Source organism: Varanus komodoensis, unplaced genomic scaffold (assembly GCF_004798865.1).
Source record: "Varanus komodoensis strain SLA01 unplaced genomic scaffold, ASM479886v1 scaffold56, whole genome shotgun sequence".
Classification (NCBI taxonomy): domain Eukaryota; kingdom Metazoa; phylum Chordata; class Lepidosauria; order Squamata; family Varanidae; genus Varanus; species Varanus komodoensis.
The window spans coordinates 4,444,077-4,469,687 of NW_025336169.1; the positions used below are offsets into that span (position 1 = coordinate 4,444,077).

At 54.7% G+C, this 25,611-nt stretch overlaps 1 protein-coding gene across 2 annotated transcripts in view; it reads right to left on the minus strand.

Moving 5' to 3' along the window:
* Positions 1-696: 696 nt before the first annotated feature.
* GAS2L1 (growth arrest specific 2 like 1) overlaps positions 697-25,611 on the minus strand; it is a 48,303-nt gene continuing 23,388 nt past the window's right edge. For both annotated transcript variants that reach the window (XM_044448965.1, XM_044448966.1), the window contains 4 exons: positions 13,367-13,474; positions 8,939-9,035; positions 6,088-6,472; positions 697-2,371 (listed from right to left, as the gene is read on the minus strand). In XM_044448965.1, coding sequence (XP_044304900.1) covers positions 697-2,371; positions 6,088-6,472; positions 8,939-9,035; positions 13,367-13,474 — 2,265 coding nt within the window. The remainder of the gene's footprint in view (positions 2,372-6,087; positions 6,473-8,938; positions 9,036-13,366; positions 13,475-25,611) is intronic.

Sequence of the window (25,611 nt, forward strand, 5' to 3'; positions counted from 1 at the left end):
GCTTGTCCTGCCCTCTCCCACCCGCCACCCGGGGATGCAAGCCCGTCCCCCCACCCGCCAAAACTCGCAGGGCTCCCGGGGTCTCCACTTTGCCCACCCAGCCAGGGCTGGGTCGCCAGGACTCCTTCTCGAAACGGCCCCACAGGAGGCGAGGGGGGGGGGTGAGGTGTGGGCGAGACCAGAGGCTGAGGGATCCAAAGTGCTACTGAGTTCGGAAGGCGAATTAAAAGGAAGGTGATCCAGTCGAAGCAAATCGCTGCAGTGGGGAGCGAAACCCACCCCAAAGCAGGACTCCCTTGGGAGCCCCCCGCTGCATCTCCAGTGATCAAGGACTCCCCCTGAAAGCACTTCACGAAAAAGGAACCGCCGCGAACGCATCCTCCCCAGCCACGTGCCCCAAATGTGTTCCAGGCGCCGGCTGGGCCCAAGGGCAGCCACAGCCCCAAGCATCTGCAGGGCTCTGGCTTGGGGAAGGCTGCACGAAAGCCATGCCCCCCCCCCCCCCGCAGCCTGGGTTGAAAAATAAACTTAAAGGAGAGGACTTCACAAAATGGAAGGCTTCTTCCCCCACGAGTCCCTTCAGAAGAGCAGCACATCTGGGGGTCAAGGGACGCGCCCAAGGCAGCAGCAGGGAGCAGATGGCGAACGAGAGGCGCAAGCTGTTGCGGCAGGAGGGCCAGGAGCCCCCGGGGCCCCTCAGGCCCACGCGCCCCCGTCAGCTGCCCCGGACTCTGCCGGGCCCTGGGGCGGCTCCGCGAACGAGAAGGCGTTGTGCAGGGGTCCCCAGGGCCGGTGCTCCGCGGGCCGCCGGGAGGGGCTCTCTTTGGGCAGCGCCCCCCCTGCCGGGGCCTTGCTGACCCCCGCGGCCTTGTAGCTGAGTGGGGTGGGGATCCTGGAGGGCGCCTTGTCCGGCTGGGAGTCCGTGCGGGGCCTGATCCGGGGGCGCAGCTTGAGCTTGTACATGGAAGGCACACGGTCCGGTTTCTTCAGGGACGACTTTGGTCGGAGGACCACTGTCTCGGCGGCTTCCGAGGACCCGCCGAATGGCTCCCCAGGAGTGTCCCGGGTGAGCGCATGGGGCAAAGGCCCCAGGTGCCCCTCGGGGGCTATCAGTTCCACCAAGGCCCACGGACTGTCCAGCAGGGGCTCGGGGGCCTCCACCCCCTCCTGGACCTCCTGCAGGTCGTTCAGCCCCACGTAGTAGTTGCTCTCGTCCGAGGAGCTGGACAGGGCCGGCTTCCGCCAGCGCCCGGCCCGCTCGTGGGGCCCGGGGGAGTCCCAGAGGTCGGGCGTGTCGGCAGAGCCGTTGGGCCAGTCGGCGTGGGCCGCGGGGCCCATCTCGGGAGCCCAGAGCCTGTGGGAGGAGGCGCTTCGCTTGGCCTCCTCATGCAGCTCCGGCTGGAGGTTGTACTTGCTGAAGAAGCTGAGGGACGAGGACGACGAGCTGGAGGAGCAGTAGGCCGAGTCGGCAGCCCCCTGATCCGGCGTCGTCTGCAGCAGCCGGGCGCCGTCGCAGGGCCTGCCCAGCGGCTCCACCGGGCCCCGCTCTTCCTCCTCCTCCTCCTCCTCCGCCCCCATCATCTGCGAGTTGGCCAGGAACTCCTCCTCCAGCCGCCGGAAGAGCTGCTGCTCCTGGCTTGGATCGAGGTGCAGCGGTGTCCGGAAGGAGCGTGCCAGCTCCTCCAGCCCCTGCACCAGGCTCTCCGGGGACTGCCAGCTCTCCCTGGGCTGGGGCTGCCTCGGAGGCCCGTGAGGGGCCAGGGCCCTCGGGGCCCGCGGCTTCGGGGATGCCGGGGCGAGCGGAGGGGTGCGGGCCAGCGGCTCCGTCACCTTCGGGGCAGGGAGAGAGCCCCTGCGGCAGGAGAGGGCTGGGCTCCGGGCGCCCACCGGCGTGAGGTGGCCCCTGGCGGGGCTCTTGGTCCTGGGCGTGGATCTTCCGGAGCCCCCCACGCTCTCCCGGGGCTTCTCGGCTCGCGCCCACGAGTGCTGCCCGTCCTTCCCGCGGCTGATGAGCAGCACGGGGTCCCCGGGAGGCCTGCCCTGGCTGCGGGCCCTGGGGCGTGGGCTCCGGGCGGGCGGCTTGCTGTGCCCGTTCGCCATCCGGGGCCGCCCGCGCTCTTCTGACTCAACCCGCCGGGCCCCCGGAGGCGGCCTCGGCAGGCCCGCCCGATCCCGGGACTGGCTGCGGCTGGCCGGCTGCCTCCTCGGACTGGCAAGGCGCTGCAGGGCCGCCCCGTCGGGCACCCGCCTCCCAGGCTCCTTCCGGAGCACCGGGCTCCCCTCCTCATTGCGCCACCTTCCCGGGGTGCCGCTGTGCACGGAGGATGCCGAGGAGTCGCTGTCTCCAGAAAGACGCCGGGCTCTGGGCGGCCTGGAGCAGAGGAAGCAGCGAGACACAAACAGCAATCAATTACTTCTGTCAGACCGAAGAGCCAGAACTACGTTATCACCCGCATACATTTGGTCAGCCACCCTTGACAATCCCCCTGCAGAGTAATCCATATTGCATTTTTGGGGAGGGCAAGGCTGAACGAGGGCAGCCTGTTTGCCAGGGCAGCTGAGACTTCCCCGAGCCCCAGAATGCACGGATGGCCAACCGCAGCCCCCGTAGCTCTTCAAAGCCCCGAGTGCAGCCTGCTGTGGGTCGCCAAGTCCCCAAATGCCCTCCCCAGAAGCCCTCTGCGCAGCCTTTCCACCAGCCCTGCCAAAAGGCCACTTCATGTTTTTCCTCTGCCCTCCTCATCCCCTTTTCCTCGCATGCCCTGACTTCCTAGGTTACAAGCCTATGGGCAAGCACCATCTTGTATAAACCACTCCAGGGCTTTTTTACATGTTGAATATGATAAAAAATACTGGAAGAATTGATCTGAATACATTTGCTTCATTGACTACAGCTAGAAATTGACAGGACTGAAAATTCTAAGAAACCAAGAATATGAATTTAAAGGTTTGCTGCTGCTTTGCTGAGAAAAGTCCCAAGACTTTTCCTTTACCTACTGGCTGACTCACTGGGAAAAGACTGAGAACCCCACGTATGAAGGAAAATACTCCACTATTTCTTTGTTTATTTACTAGATGTATATCCTGTTTTTTTCTTACAAAGAACTCAGAGCAGCTTACAACATTTTCCTTCTGCTGCTCTCAATCGTATCCTTGCAACAACAGCCCTGTGAGGTAGGCTGGGCTGAGAGCCTGTGACTGGCCCAAATTCACTCAGGACAAGAACCTGGATCTTCTTCTCTTCTCTTTTCCTTCTTCCCTCCCTGCTCTTGCAACATGCTTTGGGTGGTGTTTCCCACCCCAGAAATCCTTGTAACCAAAGGGACTGATGAGCAATGGGACCTCCTGCTCCACAAAGCTTGGACACTGGCCTGCGGGAAGCCGTCCGGGCCAGCAGCACTCTTTGACGGCCACCCCCCCGGCTGCAGAGAGCGTTGCATGCGTGGGCCACACAGTATCTCCATATCATGAAGGCCAGAAACTTGCTTTGGTCAATGGAGAGGGAGGGCAGACAGAAGCTGAGAGTCTGGGAGTATCTGCATGGAGCACACTGTTGTCCCATGGAGTCATTGCGTAACGCACACACAAGAGCTCCAGTGCAATTAGTAACCAGGAAGCGAGATAAACATTGCATAGAAACAGCAAAACGCAACAGCAAAAGGGAAGCTGCTGGAAGGCAAAGGAACAAACTGATAAGGCAACTTAAAAGCACAGGGCAGCGGGCCTCGTTCCAGCTCTGACTGGCAGCAACGCCATTTCCCACCACAGATGTCCTTCCGACCTCGGGAAAGCCAGCCGGTCACTCCCTCATGGTCTCCCCATTCCCCATATCAGCATCTCTCCCTTCAACCTTCTGTAAAGGTGGGGATAGAAAAGCAACCAATCAATCAATCAATCAATACCTTTCATCCCCAAACATGGAGAAGCTGCAGCTTCCCAAAGGAGCACCGAGCTTGCCTAGGGCAGGGGTGGGCAAGACATTATTGGACTACAACTCCCATCAGCCTCAGTCAGCACAGCTAATAGGGTGGGAGGATGGGAGGGCCACTCCAGCACTGACTGTAGGGACTGAGAGAGGAGAAAATGAGCGCACAGCCCTCCGCAAAGTGCCCCCTCCAGAGCCAGCCAGGGGCGGGCAGTGACGTCCCCGCGCTTGCCCGGAGCGGTTCGGGCCTCAGAGGCAGAGCACCCCTTCGGCCACCAAAGGCCCCAGTCCAAGCCCTGCCGTTGCCCCAAGCAGCTGCTGCCAGTCAGAGTAAGCTACACTGGGGTGGATGGACCAATGACCTGGCTCCATCTTAAGACAGATTCATGGGTGGTGCTTGGGGGAGGGGCGGCAGCTCCGTGGGGCACATGGGCTTTTCCTATAGATGCTCTCAGGACAGTTCCAGCATCCCCCCAAAAATGCCCTTGGGTAGAAGAGCAGCGCCCCCATCAGGACCGGAGCTGAGGGCAGAAGTCTGGGGACGCTCGGCCAGAGACAGCGTGGGCTTGGAAATGGAAGGTGTGCCCACATAATGGAATCCAGGATCACATCCGGAGTTGGGAACTGCAGGGTTGGGAAAAGACCAAGACGGCCGCCATGGCCAGGAGACACGTGGCTCCGCGAGCCAACGGATCGGGCCCATCAGAGCAGCCTCTGGTGGTCCTGCCTGCCAGCCAGTCGAGACCCTTGAGAAGCTGCCCGCCGGCCTGCACGCCGATCCCGGACATCCTAATGTTAGTTTCTGAAAAAGGAGCCATGCAAAGCGACGCATGGTGCAGGAAACTCCCCGACGCAGTGCCTTGCCGTTGTGGTGGACTACAATTCCCATAATCACTGAGTGTGATAGGAGTTGCAGCCCCACACATCTCGAGGGCCCCGGGCTGCGGGAGGATAACCCCAGAAGGCAGTGGAATCCAGTGGGCAGATGCGGGGCAGAAACTCCTGCGGCAAGCATCGGCCGAATGAAATGCGCAAGCCACCGGGAAGGGGCGCCCACCCCATGGGCAAGGAACATTTGCGAAGGAAGGGGAGCCCGCAGAGTCGACGCGACGGACGGTCCTCAGGCTGCAAAAATCTGTGCGCTCGCTGACGTGCCTGGGTCTGGGCCCTCTCTGGGGCGCACTGTCTGGTGAGCCGAGAACCGGCAGCCCTTCCCTGCGCAGATGGGGAGCCCCCCGCCCCGCCCCATCCCGCCTCTGCCCTGGGGGCGAGTCACACTGGCTAGTCCCAGGGCTGAGGGCTTTTGTTCCCGTTTTCCCACAGGAGCCATTCCCTCCCTCCCCCAACACACAGACAACACTCCACAAGCTGCAATTAGGCCGACTCTCGGGTTTCATTGCCGTGGCCCCGAGTTCAGTGCTAGTGATTCAGATAATCACAGTTTTCATACACACAGCTAAGAAAGAAGCCTTTTAAAAGCAGGACTGCAACGAGGCTGCAGCGGTCGATTGGCCAGTTCGATGGAATAAAGAGACAAGAATGGACTGAAATTGGATACCAGTATGGGAAGAAGAGGAAGTTTCTGGAAAGGAAATTTCTAATCTGCCTTCATCTCAGCTCCTGTTTTGAGGCTGTTTTCTCCAGTTTTTATTCTCACAATTGTGATCACACGTGTCTGTCTGCCTCTCTGTCTACCAGTACTCCTTAGGGGTCCGAGACCGCACAACCTAGACACCTGGCATCCACTCTCAGGGCCCCCCAGTGCTCTGTCCCCCCGGATTATTCTGGTTTTCAAACACATCCATTTATTTAAAAGTGTCCATGAAGGGCCACAGCAGTGTCCTTGGCTACCGGAGGTAATTTCCAGCAGGTGAAGCCAAGACCGGCACTCGTGGGAATGGCGCATGCAGAACCTTCCCCAGAGGCTGTGGGTGCACCTGGCAGGGGAGGGGCCATGGCTGGGGGTGCCAGCAGGGGTTCTGGCTCTGTCCATGTCTGGCTACTCAGAGGCACAACGATTCTGCTGTATCAAACGATTCCAACCCATGCAAAGCCTGCTGCGTTTTGCAAGTCAATGACAATTTTGGGTGCGTTTTAGTGACAGCTGCCAGCAAGAATCCGCAGCCAAGCCACAAACCGCCGCCTGTCTTGGGACGTCTTACCTGAGCGCGTTTGTGCCATGTGACTCACAGGTGTCCCGGTGCGCCTGGGCTGCGGGTCCCCTCCAGGGGCCGGCAGAGTTCTGGCCGGTTGGACCAGGCCTGGCAGAGAGACCGTCCAGCCTCCCACTGGACGTGGTGCCAGGAATCTGCCTCGGAGGGGTGGGGTCTGCCTTGGTGGGGTGGCCGGGACGGTTTCCCTTCGTGTGGCCTGGGTCGCCAGCTGCCAAGAGCCGCCTGTCTCCCGCACGGAGGGGCTCGGCATGCTCGTGCCGGGCCAATGCCTCAGCCCGGCGCTGGGTGCTGGGGCTGGCTGCCTGGGGGCTGCCCGAGTTGGCCATCTTCTGCGGGGAGTAGCCAAGTCCCCTCGTCTGCGTTAGGCGGTGGGCTGCAAAAGAGAAGGAGGAGCGCCAGAAGAAGTGAGCCAACGTGGGAAGGGGTACCTGGAGAGACAAGGCAAACCGAACAGAATTTGCAAGCATCCCCCCAGCCGCCGGTCAGCCCACCCGGGGTGAGCGAGGCCAGTCCACTGGCCAATGGCCCTTCCTTGGAGATGTCCTTTCCAGTGCCATTTTCACGCAGATGATCAGCAGGAGTCCCGAAGGGATTTCTCCCTGCCCACGCAAGCACGAGGCACGAGGGGAGGGACTGGGGCAGTTGCGAAGAACAGCCGGCCAGTAAGCCAAGCAAACACCTGTGGATCCCGTTTAATGGGAATGGCTCCTTTCCAACTGTGCCACCAAAGCTAGGTCTGAGCACAGATGCTCTTCTTCAATGAAAACAGCAGGGAGTGACAGGCTCTTCCCAGGAATTATGCTCTGTGTTTATTAAAAATTCAGAAAGGCCTAACCTCCAAGCCCAGAGGACACAAAATTGCATCAAGTTGGCATATACTTGTCTAGATTTATCTATAGAAATTTAAAAAGAATTACTGGAATGGCTTCAAATTCTACAGCAGGCATTAATACCTCCTCCAAACCCCCTCCAATAAATTCTTTCTTCAGCTCATTTGCACCCTAATTTAGATCATTCCAAAGCAACAGGAAAAAATGTTTCCTAAATCTAATTACCTTGCAAGGGAAAAAGTTGCAGGGGGGAATAAAGGCCCTGCAGCAGGTGGGAAGAGTTAACTCTTCCCTCCCCAGCTATTACCCCCTTTAAAATCGTCTTCTGATGGCAATGAAGCTTCTGATGTAGCCTCAGTGCAGCAGATCCAGGACCCTCGAAAATAGATTTAGGGTCAGCAGTGGAGCCATCCTTATGGTCCAGCAACTTTTTGCAAACCCGGTGGGATTCCATAGCGACAGCTTGAATTCAGTGATGCCTTCAGGAGGTTCATGTTTCCTTTGCAGAGTGAACACTCGGTGTTTATATCTACTAATTGTTGTAAACTGCCCAGGAATCTTCGGCTATCGAGCAGTATAGAAGTCAAATAAATAAATAAACACAAAGCATAACGGCCTCATTTATTGTTCCCTCCTGTGACTGCCTTTCACCCACAGCTTGTTTTTGTGCTGGCACTGTCTGGGAGATGCAAAAGCTAGTCCCCAAATCAGGAAGCTGTCCCATCTCATAGGCAGGGGAGACAGCTGTGCTCCTGGCTAAAAGATTATTGTTCCTGTTCTTTTTTAAGGAAAGCCCCTTCTAAAAATTGCTTTTGACACGTGCAGTCCATAGCAAACAGCAGGAAAGGAAACAGAATTTTGGCCAAATGTGGGTCATATCGGTGCAAAGAGCAAGGACCCCTGCAAACCACAAGGGGGCGCTGCTGCAACACCACAAATTCCCCAGCCCTTCAGAGAGCGGGATGACCCAGAATTTTGTCTCAGTTTGCAAGGGATCCAAATTTGCCCCGTTCACGACTCCAAAGGCAAAAGGAGGTGCAGTTTGGGGTTAAATATTTCCATATTCCAAACTTTAGATCATGTCCAAAAAATGTGCATTAGTTCATATGTGCTGATCAAAATGCACACTCTTTCCATTTGCAGGAAACAATAAGCTCTCAAGCAAGAATGAGAGCAAGGCAGACCTAGGTTAAAAACGAAGTTTGGAGAAATTCAGCTGACTCAAAAGTATCGGGTTTTTATTCAGGGAGTCATGAAGCCTGGAATTAATTTAATTAATGATTTAATTCTGTAATTATTGTTCAGGATCATATTGCTTCCTGCCCCCCACTTTCCAGAACTCCAAGTGAGCTGCTATATCATTAGTTTTCTTGGAAAACCCCGGGGGGGGGGGGGGCAGGAAAGCACACAGATATGCTCTCCTTCAATGGCAGCTCCCAAATACATCCCAGAGCATCCCAAAGTTTCTTCAGCTGCCAAAAAGTAAAAATCAGACTTCTATCTCATTTCCTCATGATGCACAAGATCACAAATGGTTTGGTGTAACAACAAACACACGACCAGGCCTACACGCATTAAGCAAAGATTGTTTGGCACTTCTGCCCATGAAAGAAACACCTCAAGCTCTGTGCGGAAGAACAGGTGAAGGCGCCGGCATTTTCACAACTGACAGGTGTAAGGGCAGCAGTCTTTGCAGAGGGCCAAGATCCACCCTCGAAGCCTCCCAGGTCCCGTGGCAACATGGCCGTCCACCCGCAAAGACCAGGTCCCGTGGCAACGTGGCCGCCCACCCACAAAGGCCAGGTCCCGTGGCAACGTGGCCGCCCACCCACAAAGGCCAGCTGCCATGCCAACGTGGCCGCCCACCCACAAAGGCCAGGTCCCGTGGCAACGTGGCCGCCCACCCGCAAAGGCCAGCTGCCGTGCCAACGTGGCCGTCTTGCGCCATAGGCGGCCGATTCCACCGCGCAGGAGGGGAGCGCTTCTCGGCATCCCGGGCCGCCACTCACAGAGCGAGGTGCACCGGCATGGGTCGTGCTTGTCCAGGTAGTGCTCCAGCGTGTCCCAGCCGCCCCCGACGCGCACCATCACGTGGCTCCTCAGCACCTGGGTGGGCAACAAAGGAGCAACGTTTACATCCTGCGGGCAGAGTTGCCTCTGGAGAGGCCTTGCGCTTTCACCTGGAAGAGTCGCAGAGCAGGGTGGGTGGAAAGCCGAAGAGGGGGCGGCTCAGGCCTAGTGCCTGGACAAAATGTGGCGCAGCAGGGAGGGCATTTGACCTGTGCTGAGAGGCATGGGTTCAAATCCCTGCTCAGCCGTGCTCCAGTGAGCAATCTGGGGCCACCTGCTGCCTCCTGGTCCATGCAGGACTCTCCATACGGGCTGATTATGCAGAAATGCAGCAAAACCAGAGTATGGTACTCACCAGGCAATGACCAACCATGGATTAACTAACTGCGGGTTGCCTCTCACATCATGGCGAACAACCCAAGAACGGGTTTCTCGGCTAAACTGGATGTAAAGCAGAAGTGGGAACCGGAGGCAAGGGGAGTCCAGGCACTCACTGAGGCAAAGTGCCAATCCCACAGGTTGGTATTACACACAAATACAGATTTCTGCTTGCTGGGAATCTTAGGTTCCTTTCTGTGTTTTTAAAAGCAAGTTTCTAGCCCTCAAGGTGCAAAGATACATTTCCAGAGTGTGCCAGAAATATCTCAGAGAACAGAAGAATGGATTACTTCTAGGAGGCATGTCAGGGTATGCTCCTACTGCTTGGCATTCTTCCCCGACACTCCCAGTTTTTAAACACAGCTGGAATAGCATTGGTGCTTGTGTGTGTGTGTGAGCTCCCTAACAGCTGAATACAAGCCGGCAAAACCAGGGGAAGCATCAAATGTGTTTGCGTTTGTACAGTTTCCTTGGTTTATATAGGACACTCTGCAGTGCAGAATTCCAGCTCCCTTTTTGCCAAGCCTACCTCGCAAGGCTGCAGTGGGGGTAAAACAGGGTCACTCCGTCTCTGCTACTCAGAGTTCCCCTGCAAATACCATGCTAAATGGGGTTGTTGACTGAGGGCAGCGGTGGCCTGAAGAGACAAATTTGGGGCAAAGTTAAAGGCCAGCAGGACACCCATAATTTAGGGCAGGGAAAAAATCCTACAACTCAGTCCTGGCTGGAGCCCAGTGGGAGTTGTAGGGCAGTTTTCTGTTTAACTGGGCACCAAATTGTGCCCACAATGCATAATTTTTATTTTTACCCTTGGCTTTTCCATTCACAAACATGTTTGGAGGCAGCCTTAAAAGAGGCGAGGAAAGACCCCTGGGAAGCCCAGCCCAGAACTGCAGTGGGACATGGGACTTCTCAACAGTTGGTGGCAGAAGCGTTTCTCTTAGGGATCCATGCAAACACTGCCAAAAAAGAGGCCACGCATCACCGAAAGAGAAAAAGAAGAAAGGGCAGCCATCCAGAGTGCTTCGGCAATCGGGAGGTATCGAAGGTCAGGAGAGTGCCTGGAGCTGCGTAAAAGTCGCACGCGCCGGTTTGTAGGTAGAACTGCCTCTGTCGTGGCCAAGCAGGTCAACAGAGATGCGGCCACAAACCACCCGCCTGGCTCTCTAATGTGGCACACGTGGCCAAGGGCGCCTCCACCACTGTCTTCTCTGCCGTGATTTTAAGGATTAAGGGAAACATCCAGCAGGGGCCAGGGAGAGAGCCAGAGTAGCTGATAAAACATGCAATTGAGAAATTCTGAATCATGGGGCTGCCCATGTGGCAGCGTTTAAAGCTCTGATTAAAAACAAGCCAACAGAAAATGGTGTTGGATTTCAAGCCACCAAAGCAGCCGCTTTAAAGGATAATCCCATAACTCCCTTGATCCCAAGCAGCCTTCCCCAACCCTGTATCCTCCAGATGTGTCGGCAGGCAACATCTGGCTGGAGGGTTGTGGGCATCCTAGTCCAACACGTCTGGAAGGCGCCAGGTTGGGGCCCGCGAGTGTCCTGGGCAAAATTTGTTCATTCGAACCAAGACTGTGCAGCTCTTGGACTTCCCAAATATTCTTTGAATGCACCCATGCCAGAGCCCCCCTCCCTCTGTCTCTGCACAACTGTGGCCCCACAAGCTCTCAGAGTCCCAACATTTCCTCCTGCAGCTTGCCAGCGCCCCCTCCTCTCCCCCTCCAAAAGGGGTGGGAAAGAACTGGGGGAAAGTCTCTTAGCTCCATGCATCCAAAGCATCCCTGACGTGACCCTTTGGATCCCCCGGCAGGGCTAGGAACGCCTCCTGCAGGAATCCCGGGCAGCTGCTAATGTTTCTGCGGCTGAGGAGTGGGCCAACTCTTGCCCAGGAGGGCTGGCCGGCCCTTGCCCGCTCTCCATCTCCCCCTCTCCCTCACCCGCAGAGGCAACACAGACACCCATCGCAGCATCCCCGGAATGCAGCCGGCCAGATGGCCAAAGATGCGTCTTGCTCTTTCTCTCTCCACAACGTAATTCCTGTGAGAGGAACCACAAGGCCTGGGGGCTGAAGCAGCCCACAAACACAATCAGTGCTAGCCCTCGAAGGGGGGGATGCAGAAAGGGGCATGCAGGGCAGGCTATCTGGAGAGGGGCTAGGGCATCCTGAGCCGTGAGGGAGACCCCGGGGGCTGCATGCCACCCATGGGTTACCCACCCGGATAAAGCTGGGACCATGGACTTAGCTCAGTTAAGGAAGCGGGCCAGCTCCTGCATACATCCTTTCCAAGCCTTCTCAGAGCTCGGACTGGGTACCGCAGCTGCAGATCCAGAGCTCCTCCAAGGCTACAGGATGCCTGGATTGCCAGAACTGCCCCGCAGCAGCCACTTGCTTGGCACGCGGAAGGTACCAGGTCGCTGGCAACTCAGATTGGATCAGAAACGTCTCTTCTGAAACCCTGGGAAGTGACTGCCTGCCAGCGCAGGCGACTCTTCGGCTAAAGGGGCTAGGGGTTCCGCTACACGTCCAGCCTGCCTGCCTCGCCCAACCCCTGTAGCAATGAGATGGGAGATGCTTCTTACCCGCTACATTTTTTTGCCCCACATTTCCCGTTTCCAGAATCGCACCATTCCACAAACATAGCCTGCGATCTGTGCACACTTACCTGGGGGGAAGCACTACTGAACACAGTGCAATTTACTTGTGAGTAACCATGCCCCGGATTGGTGGGCAGTGGCGACATAATGAATGGACACGGCTCCATCCAAATTGGGCAGCAGTTTCAAAGCTGCAATTACTGTTCTTCAAATTGCTAACCCTAGGAAACATTTCTTTCGTCCAGCTCTCTGGCCAGGCTAAAATTAGCACGCCAACCGTTTCCCATAGCGTTCATTGCTGCTTTCTTAAAATTTAAACAGTGTAACACAAAAACACGCTGTTGTGTTGCCATGCCTGAAGATTTTCAGGGGCTGTTCCTATGCCAGTTTAGAGAGAAAAAGGCTCTGCAGCTCCCGGCTATGCTGGACTTTTTTCTGTCTGAGACTTTAGATGCATTTCAGTAAATAGCATTCCTGCCCCCGCCCACGCACACAAATGCTTTGCATTTGTTCAAAAATAACATCCAGACCATATTAAGGCTGCAGGCTTATCTGTATCACTGCACTTAGCAGGGCTTACTTCAGAGTAAAATGGGATTGTGTTTAGTATGGCTTACTGATTCTCTCCAAGTCAAATATTTCAGATCAGTTACCTTGCACTATTGGAAAACCGCTACTGCAGTATTCGCACGGCACTGCAACAGTCACAGTTTCCAGAGGAGAGATCATGCTAGTGCACTGCAGCAAAAAAACCAGCCAGCAAACCAACAACGGCTACTCTTGTGTGACACCTTCAATAATAACCTGGAGGTTTCTCACATAATGAATTCATCAGTCGTTTGGGGACCATAGGCCTCTTCAGAATTAACACAGTCGCCATTTTTCATTTTTAAAAGGTGCTGTTCATTAATTATAAGTCAAATAAACATACTGAAGAAGATCACAATTGATTTAGGACTTTTCCCTCCTACCAGGCACTCTCCAGAAGTATTGGAGTACTATTCCCACCATTCTCAGACAACATGGCTGTTGGGGGTGATGGGAGCAGTAGTTCAATGCATCTCAAAGGTGCTGGCTTGGGAACACTGTTCCTGGGGATGGGCAAAACCTCCAGGTGATAAATTTCCAGGTGACCGCTTGGGGCATTGGCTGCGGTCTAAAGGAAAGAAAAAGCTTTGCTCCGGAAAAGGCAGAGTGCCCGAGCCTCCAAAGACAGGTAACGCTGAGGAGCACTGGCCTTCCTGGCTCTTAGAGCTCAGAAGCAGCCAAGGGGCTTTCGGAGTCTGCAGGGGGGTCCTGAATCCGATCGCACAGGAGCAGAAGCCTGCTTGAGAGGAGAGAGAGGAAAGCGGCAGGATGGAGGGGAGGCCCCGCCGCGGAGCTTACCCGGACGAAGATGAGCGCGTTGGAGTCTCCCACTTTGTACTTGCCCTCTGAGACTTTGACCATGGGGAACTGGGAGGGGCAGGTGCAGTGGCCCAGGATCTCCCTTACCTGGGGGGGAAAACGGGGGTGGGGGAGAGACGGAGGTGGGGGGGAGAGAACACACAACGGTCAGTGTTTGGCAGCAAATTCACCGAAAACCAAGCCTGCCTCCCCCCTCCCCCCCACCCGTCTGTTCCTTCCCATCCCATGCCTTGGATCCTCAACCACCTACACTGATTTCTGCCCCAGGACATATTTCCACTCGCGTCACAGCCAAGCCGCTTCTCCCAAGATGTGCCACTCTTGTGCAACCATCAAACGCCGGCGTGTTCTGTTTACCCAACTTCAGTGAGAACGTTTTGCACCTTTGCAGTGTTGAGGTGTGTGTGTGTGTGTGTGTGTGTGTATCTCAGCGGCTAACAATGCCGCCTAAATGCATTTCGGCTCCAGGTCGCAATGCAAGGTGTGGGAAAGCGGAGGCAGGGGGACTGAGCGGCTTCTGCACAGCGTGAGCGGGGCCCTCGAGGGTGTGCCAGGGAACAGCTGCCCTTTCCCCTTCCATCATCTCCTCAAGACCCTGGACGGTGGAAGCAGGGACAGAGTTTCTTCAGCGCTTTGCACACATTTGCTCTCCTGTGTCCTGTGAATGGGGGCCGCTGGCTGTCCCTGTGCAAGAGCAACTCCCCCGGCCTGTGTTCACCTCCCCCTCAGCACCACAGTCTGTTCGTCCTAAAAGCTCGCAGCTGCTTGCATGTCTTCTGCTCACTGTGGTTGCTTTTATTTCATTCATTTGATTTCTAAACTCCCAGATTGTGCAAGGCTAGAGCCAGGGTCAGTGTGGCATAGCCAGCAGGGGCAGCTGGGGCTGCTGGGAGTTGTAATCTCACCCAGCTGGGGAACTCTGCACTGGGGAGGGCTGCCCCTGAGTGCTCGCCTGTGCAGCCAAGCCGGATTCTCTGGGATTCCAGCACAGTGTTTGGAGGAACCGCGGCCTCGTCTCTCTCTTGGCCTGGCCCACCTTGCAGGGTGGTCGCGAGCATACAATGCAAGGGGCAACAGTGAGGGGGGAGGGAAGAAAGCTGCTCAAAGGAAACCTGGGTTTAATATAGACAGACAGACAGACAGACAGACAGACTTTATTGCAGTCAAAGACCAGCGATGGAGCTGGAGCTGGTTTCACATGTCGTGGGCAAGCTCGGCTGTCCCGCCTCGATCGGGGACAGCGGGCGACAGACTGAGCCACGGGGATGGTTCTGCGGCTCCCCTTGGCAACCCGTTCACAACAAGGAAGTGCCCCTCCCCAGCTGCAACTGAGCGCTGTCGCTCTGGGCCAAAGGCCGCTTCCTGCTTCATGTTTTATAACTTCTCAGGTCAGGGCAGAGCCACAACCCGCTGGAAAAAACTGCAGACAATGGCCGGACAGGCAGTGCTGTATTGCTGCGCCCGGCACTCCTAACCCCCCCGGGCTCCCCGAGGAGCAGCCGGTGGCTTGCACCTTCGGAGCACCAAACCCTCAGGGCGCAGTGCTCACGGCGGCGGCGGCGGCGGCGCCTTCGAAAAGAGGCACAAGGCGCTCCTTTGAACAAGCACAACGCCAAGCAGGGAAGGCCGACCTTGCAAGCGGGATGCCCTCAGGCCACGTCTTGCCTCTCCTTGCCTCTTTCCGAGCGGCCCTTTTGCTGTCGTTTTTACTGTTTTCCCTGCCCGAGCACTGGCAATCTGGGGCAACCCAGTCGCATGGATCCCCAACCCACAGGAACCCCCTCCATGGGGATCCGCTCTCCTCCAGCAGATGCCGAGGGTGGGGCAGGCACGGGTCGCGAGCAGCAGCATTGGGAGGCACCCCCCTCCCCAAGGGATCGCCTCCGAACGAGCGCCATGCGGAGAGGCACCATCTAGTCCAAACTAGCCGTGTCCATTTTCTCTGGCTCCCCAGAATGTCACATCCTGGCTCACAAAACCAAGTCCAGGAGCAAAGGTGAGAAATGCATATATTTTTAAAAACACGCTTGAAAACCCAACCATGCCACACATTTTCCCTTAACCTGTCACAGTGGGACAATTTTAGCAGCGCCTGCTTTTCCGCAGAGCCGGGGTCCAATCCCTCCACGGAAGCTTTATGGGACCACCAGCCGGAGCGCATGGAGAGAGCACAGCTTGCTTCCAGCTGCGGGGAAGACTGGGTCCTGGGTGGCCCGGGGTGGTCTGGGGTTGTGGGGGGGCCCAGCTCGGCAGCAGAGGGCTTGCCTAGCAGGCCCAGGTTCAAGGCTGCTCCACTCCAAAGGGCGGGGCTTGCTAACACTGCCCTTTCAGTCCCGGGGTTCCCTTGGCAAAGCAGCCAGGCACCCGCTCTGCATGCAGAAGGGGACGAGTCCCAGCCCTGCAGCTGCCAATTCGGGGAAGCGACAGGGAGCAGAACACAGGCAGTCCCTGTGTCACGAACCAGTTCCGCTCCTGAGAAAATGGGAGTGAGTCTTCAGGTCGAATTTGTATGCAAGCCAGAGCACGCTCCACCCGAAGCGACATTCGGCTGGTGAAGGAGGCCGCAGGCCAGGAGGCGGAGGCCAAGAGCGTTCCGTGCGTGGCACCCTCTCGCTTTCCCCGTGGCCAAAGACGTCCTCAGTGTGTGGGGGTCCCCGGTTTGATCCGCAGCATCCCCGAAAGAAGGCTGGGAAAGACCCTGTGGGTTGCAGCCAGTCAGTGCAGGCCAGAGGAGGGGAACTGCTCTCAGCGCTAGGGCCCAATTCAAGTTTGGGGGATCTTGGGGGAGGGCATTCCAGTGGTGGGGGGGGGCTAAAGGTGAAGGCGGCGGGGCCAAAGGTTCCAAAGGCAGGTTGCAGCTTAAAGGTTTTGCTGACTGACACGCTTCCGAGGGGCGGAAATGGCACCCAAGCTGGGGACTGGAGGCTGGGGGGAAGGGCTGGGCCAGAGGAAGGGGCCTGGCCGTGTGGGGAGGGCCAGAGTTCACGCCAGATGTGAGGCTCCCCACCTTTGCTGGGTGAGCACTGGGCCAGTGTGCGGGCCTGCCCTGATCGAAACCCCCAACCAAGCTGCTTCCCACTCAGATGGCCAAAGACGCTGGCCCTGTGTGAGGAAAGCCAGCCACACAGAGAAAAGTGGGGGTGTTTCTGGGAAAGGCCCAGGCCTGGGTTTATGGTCCACACCATCCTCATCCCAAAAAGGTTTGCGGGGCGGAATGCCCAAAGGCCAGCTGTTCCATACAGCAACACCGCATACATTCGAAACTAAAAAAGCAATAGAATATACAATCCGTTTCCAAGCAGTAAAAAATACACAGGACAAATTCCTGGGCAAATTTTTATTTCATTTTTATATCAGGGCATAGCTGAAGCTCTCCAGGTGGTTTACAACAGCCCATAAAAGCAAGTTAATAAAATACAGTAAAAATACTACCAGATATGATCAGAGAAGCATTAAAAATGCAACGGCTTTAAACTGGCTTCCAAAAGAGGGCAGTGCTGATGCCAGGCATGTGTGCTTAGGGAACGCGCTCCAGAGTCTGGCTGCCACCACAGAGAAGGGTCTGTCCTTTACAGATCATTCATGTACTTAATTTCCAATCATAATACAGAGTAGGGCCTCCCTGGAGGATCAGAATGTACAGGCAAACTTGCCAGAAAGGCTGATCCGGAGTGAGTGGGCCAGTCTCCCCCACAAGTTGGCCAGCAGAAGGGCAGGGTTGGCACACATTAGAACAGGGATGGCAAACCTTTAGAGACCGAGTGCCCAAACTGCAGCCCAAAACCCACTTATGTATCACAAAGTGCCAACACTGCGATAAAACCTGAATACTGAGGTTTTAGTTTAGAAAAAGCAACTCGCAGCCAGTCCAAGCAAATATATATATATATATACACATCCTTGGCAGTGCACTGGCTGGCCATGCGAAAGCTCAGACGAGTTGCGGCTAATGAGTCGCGGCTCGTGACGTCATCGCCTGGTCTGCTACTCCTTTCCGAGTGTGCGCATGGCCTGCGGGTGATTTTATCCAGTGCTCGGCTGCTGGGGCGACTTGGCTCGCGTGCCGGCAGAGAGGGCTCTGTGTGCCTGCTGCGGCACACGTGCCATAGGTTGGCCACCACTGCATTAGAACACTAGACGTTTTGGACTTCTACTCCCAGAAGCCCCTAGTACCATGACCAATGGTCAGGCATGCTGGGAGTTGATGTCTGAAGACCCACATTCTGCCCACTCTTGCCCATGGAGACTGAGGTACATGTCCTGGCCTAGATGGGCAAACATACAAAGTGCATCTGCCTTAGCAGAACGTGTGCGGCGCAGATGAGGTCCTGAGGTCCTGAGGGCATGGGATGAATTGCCGCGTTGCATCTTGTTCCTGGCTTTGCAACAGGTCCTGTTTATTTTGCAAAGTGTTCTGGCCGTGATTCCCTTCCTGGTGTTTTGCCCCTGTATTCTTTTATGGCTTCTGCCAATTTCAGGGTTGAATTATTTGTGTCGCCAGCCTTTTGGTTTCTTGAGCCACCACAAGCCTTGGCAAAGCTTTTAAGAGAGATAAGCGTTTCCCCCAATGGTGGAAAAAGTACAGTGCTTTATTTTCCCAGGATGGAGCAAAATAGATCTGTGGAATTTTACAACTCTGGTTCTAATACTGCTCTGGCTATAAAGGAACAAGGAAAGAAGAGAAAGTGGAATTTTCCTGCTGAAACTGGGGGAAGCGTGACCACAACTTTCCACATTTGGTTTAGCTTTGGAAGGCAAGGAGGTGGACTCTGACAGAGCATCTGCTAGGAAAGCCTCGGGACTTTGGAACGCCTTCGGGGTGGGGAGAGGAAGCTGACCAGATCTGATTTTTGTGGATGGCACACAATCTGCTCCCGAGGGAAACGGAGGGCAAGAGCAGCTCTGGTGACGCTCATCTCACGGAGCTGGACCTTCCTTCAACTCCCACTCGGCCACCTTTGCACCTTACCCTCAGATGAGCCATCCCCAACCTGGTGCCTTGCAGGGGTGTTGACCTACAGCTCCCATCATTCTCAATCAGCTGGCTGAGACTCAGGGACACTGCCAGCCACTTAGAAGATCTGGGATCCAGGCACATAAAACACAAATCCGTAAAACCTACATATGAAAACTCGTATTTGTATAAGCATAAATACTATGATAGCATTAACTTTTTCAGGAGGCAAAGCCACCTGCTGATTTCTCACCTGAATCATCTCAAATACAATCAGTTCTTCAATTCATTGGTTTCCTGACCGAGAAAATAGAATAGAAGAGTTGGAAGGGCCCATTTAGGCTGTGGAGTCCCACCCCCGGTTCCGCCTCTATTGTGGTCCCCCATCCAGCTGCAGGCCTGCATCTTTCCAGCTTAGCAAAGGTGCCTCAACATGCCAACTCGGCGCAGAGCTATGACCATCCCAAACTGATGAGAAAAGTCATGACTGCCACGCGGGGGAAGATGTGTGTGACTGGAACATGCTGCAGCAGGTGGAAGGGGGAGAGCTTCCTACCAGGTGAAGCACCCTCTGAAAACTCCCCTGCGAGTTGAAAACAGCTGCTAATTGCAGCTGGCAATTCGGATGAGTGGGGAAACGAGTTTGCACTGACAGCAACAGACACTCCATGAAGTGGACCTGCAGCCTGGGGATCCTAGGCCCAGCTGGAATTATGGGAGTTGTAATTGAACACATCTGGAAAGCGCCAGGCCAGGCCAGGACCCTCCAAATGGATCAAGCACAGAGCCAGAAGTTGCTCAACTCCTTCTTTTAGAGTCCTAAAAGAAAAATCCATTCTTGAAATGTCTGGGAGAAAAGACCACAGCAGAGCATCCAAGTAAACCTCTCTGGGGAGGACATTCCACAAAGAGGGAGCCACCACTAAGAAGGCCGTCTTCTCTAGTAGAAACGCACATGGCCTCACTCTGTGGATGCTCCTGGAGAAGGGCCTCAAATTATGATCATAATGTTTGGGAGGTGGACATGGGAGTTAGGAAAGTTGAAACTGCCGCAGTTGGAATAAAATATGCTCAGGAAGTGCAAGCTTGCTGATGAGGCCTCCAAATCCATTGGCATGTGCTTTTGAATACGTGCAAAGACACACTCTGCATTATTCATTTTCTTTCTGTTAATTGTGGGGAGAGGCGACGGACTGAGCAGGATGGTAGAGCCACATCCACTCCCTGAAAGAAACTCCTCCAGCGCCTTCTGGGTTTTCCCGAAGGGGATGTTTCCAGACCCCACTTCTGCAGCCTTGGGGACTGGAAGATGAAGCTGAAACACTCAGAATGAGGGTTCCAGGTGTGTGGGATCTGATGAGGCACCGCTGATCACGTCAGCCCTTGATAAATTAATCCGGATTTCCTTTTGCTTACTTCAGCATGCTAACAACGAAATACTGAGGACTAGAATATTCATCTCATGCTCTCTCTGTCTCTCGCTCTTAACAAAAAGGTCTCTCAGGACACGGATGGCCCCAAGGTCTGCCCAAAGGGATGGGGAGGCAACATGGTGCCCCGATGACAAACCAGTCCATGTACCACTAACCCCAGTAATGTGACTTGCATGACATTGCACAGTTTCGCAGCCTCAGCATAAACATGCCACCTGTGTAATCAAAGCCAAAAGGCTCAAGGGATACACACCTCTTCCCACTAGATTCATTATTTCCTCAGACGCATATTTTCAAAAAATTAACATCCAAATAGCTATTACTTAAAACTCCTGACTGACATTTTTGGAAAGGGTGACTACTCAAGAGTGATAGAAAGGTATGTAGCTTTTTGCCTGGGCTATTTAGGGTGCGATCCTATGCAGGTTTAGACAGACAAACATTCTACCGTTTCCATCATTTCCCAGCTAGGCTGCAGCTGCTTCTAGATCTTCATTTTATCTTCACAACAACCCTGTTTGGTAGGCCAGGGTAAGAAAATGGGACTAACCAAAGTTACTCCATGAGGTGTATGGCTGAGTAGGACTTTTAACCCAGACCTGGACTACTTACCTGTTGCATGAGAGCAGAAACGGGAATGGTGGCTTTCCAAATAAATTAATCAGCAACTGAAAGAACTTTGGAAGAGAAGCCCTAAAGAAAGGAACAGCTGGGGAAGGGTTGTTCCCTTGCCCTGTGGCGACCTTCCCCATCCTGGTGCCTTTTCATGCACTGGACTACAAATCCCATGATCACATAGTCAGCTGTACTGTCATGGCCAGACACAAAATATTCCCTTCCCAGAAAGCAACAGGGAAGCAGAGTCATCACCCGGCCAACAAAAGTGTGTATAGTCAAGGCCATGGTTTTCCCAGTTGCAATGCATGGCTGTGAAAGCTGGACCCTAAGGAAGGCTGAGTGCAAAAGGATTGAGGCCTTTGAATTGTGGTGCTGGAGGAGACTCCTGCAAGTCCCTTGGACTGCAAGGCGATCAAACTGGTCAGTCCTAGAGGAGATCAACCCTGACTGCTCTTTAGAAGGCCAGATCCTGAAGATGAAACTCAAATACTTCGGCCACCTATTGAGAAGGAAGGACTCCCTAGAGAAGAGCCTGATGCTGGGAACAATGGATGGCAAAAGAAGGAGGGGACGGCAGAGGATGAGGTGGCTGGATGGAGTCACTGAGGCAGTTGGTGTGAGCTTGGGTGGACTCTGGGAGATGGTAGAGGACAGGAAGGCCTGGAGGAGTGTTGTCCATGGGGTCGCGATGGGTAGGACACGACTTCGCGACTAACAACAACAACAACAAGAAGATTAAAAGAAAATTACCCTAGGCAGAGGTGGGGTCAGAGCCCCAAAATGCAACACCCCTCTTTTCAACACAAATAAAACTGATGTTCGAGGCCAGTCCTTCATTTGCATCATGCCAGCCTCTTGGATAAGAAAAAAATGATTTTAAAATTTTAAGAAGCAAAATAAAAATGGGGGGGGCAAGCTACCTGGAGGCACTGAGAGAGATGTGATCCAACTGAGCTCCATCACTTTCGCCTCCACCCACAGTAAAAGATGTCTGAGGAGAAGGCATGGACCTGAAATGATGAACGTGGCCGGGGAAAGAAATCAGAAAACCCAGAACCTTCCATGCCAAGCAGAAGTGTCCTTGCAGGCAGAACGGGAATCGTGCCAAGTCGGCCGCTCCCCAGCCCAAACAGCTCCAGGAAGTGTTTCCCGCAGAGTGCAAGGGAGGCAGCCAGAGGCAGGAGAGGGCAAGAATGGGCAGCTGACCAGTGTCCAGCTCATCCATTTCCAAAGGTGCCACGGGTGCATTAGTGGAGCCGCTACTCCCTCCCGGGCAGAGCAGCCTCGCAAGAGGAAGGAGCGAGCGCAGAGCATTGCCCTGCACTACGCTGTTTCTTACGCACAGGGTGGCTGCAGGGGCCACGGCACCGGGGTCCACGGCCTCCCGAAGGGGCACGGCCCCCAAGTCTTGCCCCCCGTGCGCAGCTTGGCTCCAGGGCGATTCAGACTCAATCACGGGGGATCCTGCTCTCTCCATTCCCACAGGGGTGGTTGGGACATAGCAGAAAGTGCTCTCTGGGAGGGGAGTTTTTACTGTTTCAAGCAAACGCCTCCCCATGTGATGGAGAAGGTGGCTGGATTCCTGCAAAAGAAACAGCCCTCCTCAGAAACAAAATCAGAAGCAGCCCATTTCCACCATTGGGAAATGGGAATCTGCACCAAAGCAAAGAATACGCCTCAGTGATGCGAGTGAAACTGCCAGTCCACCCTGGAGAATTTAATTCCCGGAAAAGCATTAGCTCACTGTCTTCTGTTGTGGGCTTAAAAGTGGTGACAGCAGCCAAGTTTCTAGCCCTTATGGTTGCAAATGTATATTTGAAAGTGCTGTAGGCAACCTCAAAATCCAGATGTGCAACTTCTAGTGCTTCTGTCACTCCCTTCCTAAACAAAAGAGTACATATTATGCAGGAAGCTATGCATATTAAATATTTGCAAAGATAATTCTACAATGTGTACTCTTGCTTACTTGGTGTAAGCCCTCCCAAAACAGCATGCCTTAAATAGGGAGTGGAATTTAGGGAGTGGAAGGTTTTCAGATGCTTGGTTTTGTTCGCCCCTCTTCCCACACAGCCCCCTCCCAAAAGCTGCCTTGACACCCTGGACAGGAGGGGAGCTTGCCCGAGGGCCACGTCGCAGGGTCTGGGGCAGAGCGAGGGTTTCGCCAGGCATCTGCACTGGGCTGGCTCTGAACCGCCTGCCGCATTTGCCGGGCAAGCTTTCCTGCACGGCTTCCTGCCAAGCCAATGTTTTCATCCAAAATTTCCGCCTGTGCACGGAGATGGGGCTGCCAAGTGCTGCTTTCCCTCCCAAGCAGATGCGGACAACGTGCAGGAGAGTGGAGGCATGGCGGCAGGGGGGGGGGGCAGCGAGAAAAGGTCCTCTTTATGGAGAATCATTGACCGAGCCCTTTCTGGCCCAGAGGAAATTTCCATCCCAAATCCCTTGTCGCGCTCGCTCGCTCGCCCACTCTAATCCACCGCCTGGGGCTCTGCTTCTCCAGATTGGGCTGGGATGCGGCAAGACCGACAATGCACTCTCTTCCGACATGCGCTCCTCCCCGCAGCCCGATTACTGTGCGGTGCGCAGTGTGAGACGCAGCACATGTGGCCCGCTGGCCGGGCACAGGCCTTGTGAGCACACGTGGACCCGCGTCACCATGGAGACCGGGCCTCAACAGCTGCCGGCTTCACGCCAAAGATGGCGGCAGAAGAATGGATATTTTTAGCCCTGTGTAAATGACCGTTTCTAGTATCCAGCGGTGTGCTGACATCTTCCAGATGGGGCACAGGGAAGGCAGTCACGCTGGTAACGCTTAGCAGAGTGCATCTCCAACCCCCCGCCCCCTGGCCGGCTTTGGCATCCCAAGTCCTCCATGCCGAAATTGCTTCCAGATTGACCAGCAAAAAGGGGATGAATGGTGTTCGAAGTCCAACAGCACTCAAGGCTGTTGTGTGTTGTGTGTTGCATGCTGCACTTGTACACAAGATGCAGGACCCAGGTTCTGAAAAAGCTCTGTCCTTTCAGAAGGCAAGTTTCTAGTCCTTATGGCCAAGGATCTCTTTTGGCTCTTGGCCCAAATTCCATTCTGGAGAAGTGTTCAGGTCCTGCATTCCCCTGGTAAGTAAGCTTGAGGGCGAAAGGGACAAAGCCCAAAACACCAGCTGATTTTAACTTCAAACTCTTAAACCCTTTAGAGAGAAGGAAACCAGAAAGGCCTCCAACAGTGGATGGTTGTGGGAAATGTGGGGTGGCCAGAGGAAGGGGGCATGGCCTGAAGAGTCCCTGAAAGGCAGGCTGAGCCCCAGCACACGTCGCAGCATCGCAAGCCAATATCCCCAAACATTTGCCCCATGCCTGCTAAAAGCTTACAAGTGAGAGACATTTCCTTAGATGGCCAAGTAAGATCGTTACTGGCGGGGACAGAACTTTTATGCCTCCCCAGGGCAGGAAACCCAGATTTACACACAAACCAGTCAAAACGTGGTGGAGGGGATTTTGCACAGTAAGGGAGCGATTATGCAAAGCGCTGGTCTTGCTTGCATCATTCACAGAGTCGGTCTTGTCTCGGAGCACAGCCCAGTCTGTCTGCGTGCAAACGCCGTGCGTGCACTCGCTTCAGGGCACGGATCACGCAGCCTCGGCTGCCCTGACACACCTGTGCAGGGACTGGCATCCCTCTGGCTGCCCCGCCGTGCCTGGTGTGAGACCATCAGCCGCCTCCACGGCCTAGACAAGGTCGCCCAGAGGCTTCGCCCACTCAGCTTGCCTCCCACCCAGGCAGCTGCCAGTATGTGGCTATATTTGGGAACCCTTCTTGAAACTTGTCCCAGCGGTGGTGAGGAGCGGCTGACCTCATCCCACACTACACAGCGGCGAGCCATTCAAGAACCCGGCACTCCCCTGCCACAAATGCGCACACGCAAGCTCTCTTACCCATATTTAAACACGCGCTGCTCCCGCTTCACAAGTCCCTTTGATATACTGCTTAGAAGGAGAGTTGGGTTTTGTCATTTTCGTACCATGTGGCCAACATCAATCAGGCGGATACAGCACAAACAGCCTTTCGCGGCAGCCACTCAGACGGTATTCCAATTAAGTAATGGCTGAGCAATTGTGAAATAAATAATATGGGCACTGCTTATCATGCATGATTCTTGGTTATGTATGCAAGCATGTTTAATTTTTAATCCATCCTTTTAGATGGATTATGGATTTGGATTATGTTATTTTTGGTGTTTTCCTTACTCCTGTTTTACTGTTCTGCTCCAACAACTGCAGTTACATGTCATGATGGGATCTCTGGCCTAAATGACGATTTGGGTTTGGCTTGGCTGCTTATTCATGCCACCACCTTTAGAGTGCCTACAGGCTGGGACACAAAGGCGTCTACGGAAGGTTTCCTTTGGAAGAAAAAGATGGCACAGAGGAAGGGCCAGGGCAGACGTTTCTAAAATGAGGGACCAAGTAAAGAAAAGCAATTTCCCCTCTCATGCAATACAAAGGCTCAGGACTATTGTTTGAGGCTGATTTGCAGCAGATGAGGAGACGGGCTCCAGGCACCCAAGGCAAATTTTGCTGGTGGAACTCCTGGCCACAGGGGGAGCATTTGACAAGGAATCGGATGAGGGTTCCTCGAGGAGTGGTCTGCGGGAAGACTTTAGCCAAGTGAAACTTCCACTCAGAGTGCCTGTTTGTTTGTTTACCTATGAAATTCCCAACAGCCCAATTCTCAGGCAGGTACACAATCCATTAACATATAAAATACACATGATGTAACAATCAGCAAAAAGAGCCTATCACAAGAGCCATACAAAACCATCAGCAAAGAGTACATACTCTCCAACATATAAAACCACAGCAACTGAAACACGAAAAGCAATTCTTAAATGGCCAGGGAGAATGGAAAGCTCTTTGTCGGGTGCTGAATAGGCTGTAACAAAAGCATCAGATTGGTTAGGGTGTTGCACTAGGACTGCGAAGAACAAGGTTCTAGTCCTCATTTGGCCATGAAGTTCACTGCAGGCACAATCCCATGAATTGCTCCTAAGCCCCCAGATGCGGACCCTTACGAGCATCTCATGCAGAGCCAGGGGAGTGGCAGAGGTGACCTGGGCCACCTTTGCTGCTGCTCCTGACCAGGAAGAGGAGAAGAGGCTGCAGGAGGCATAGGAGCCATCCTGGACTGGCTTGTGCTGCCTCCCCTCCCCTCCCCTCCCCTC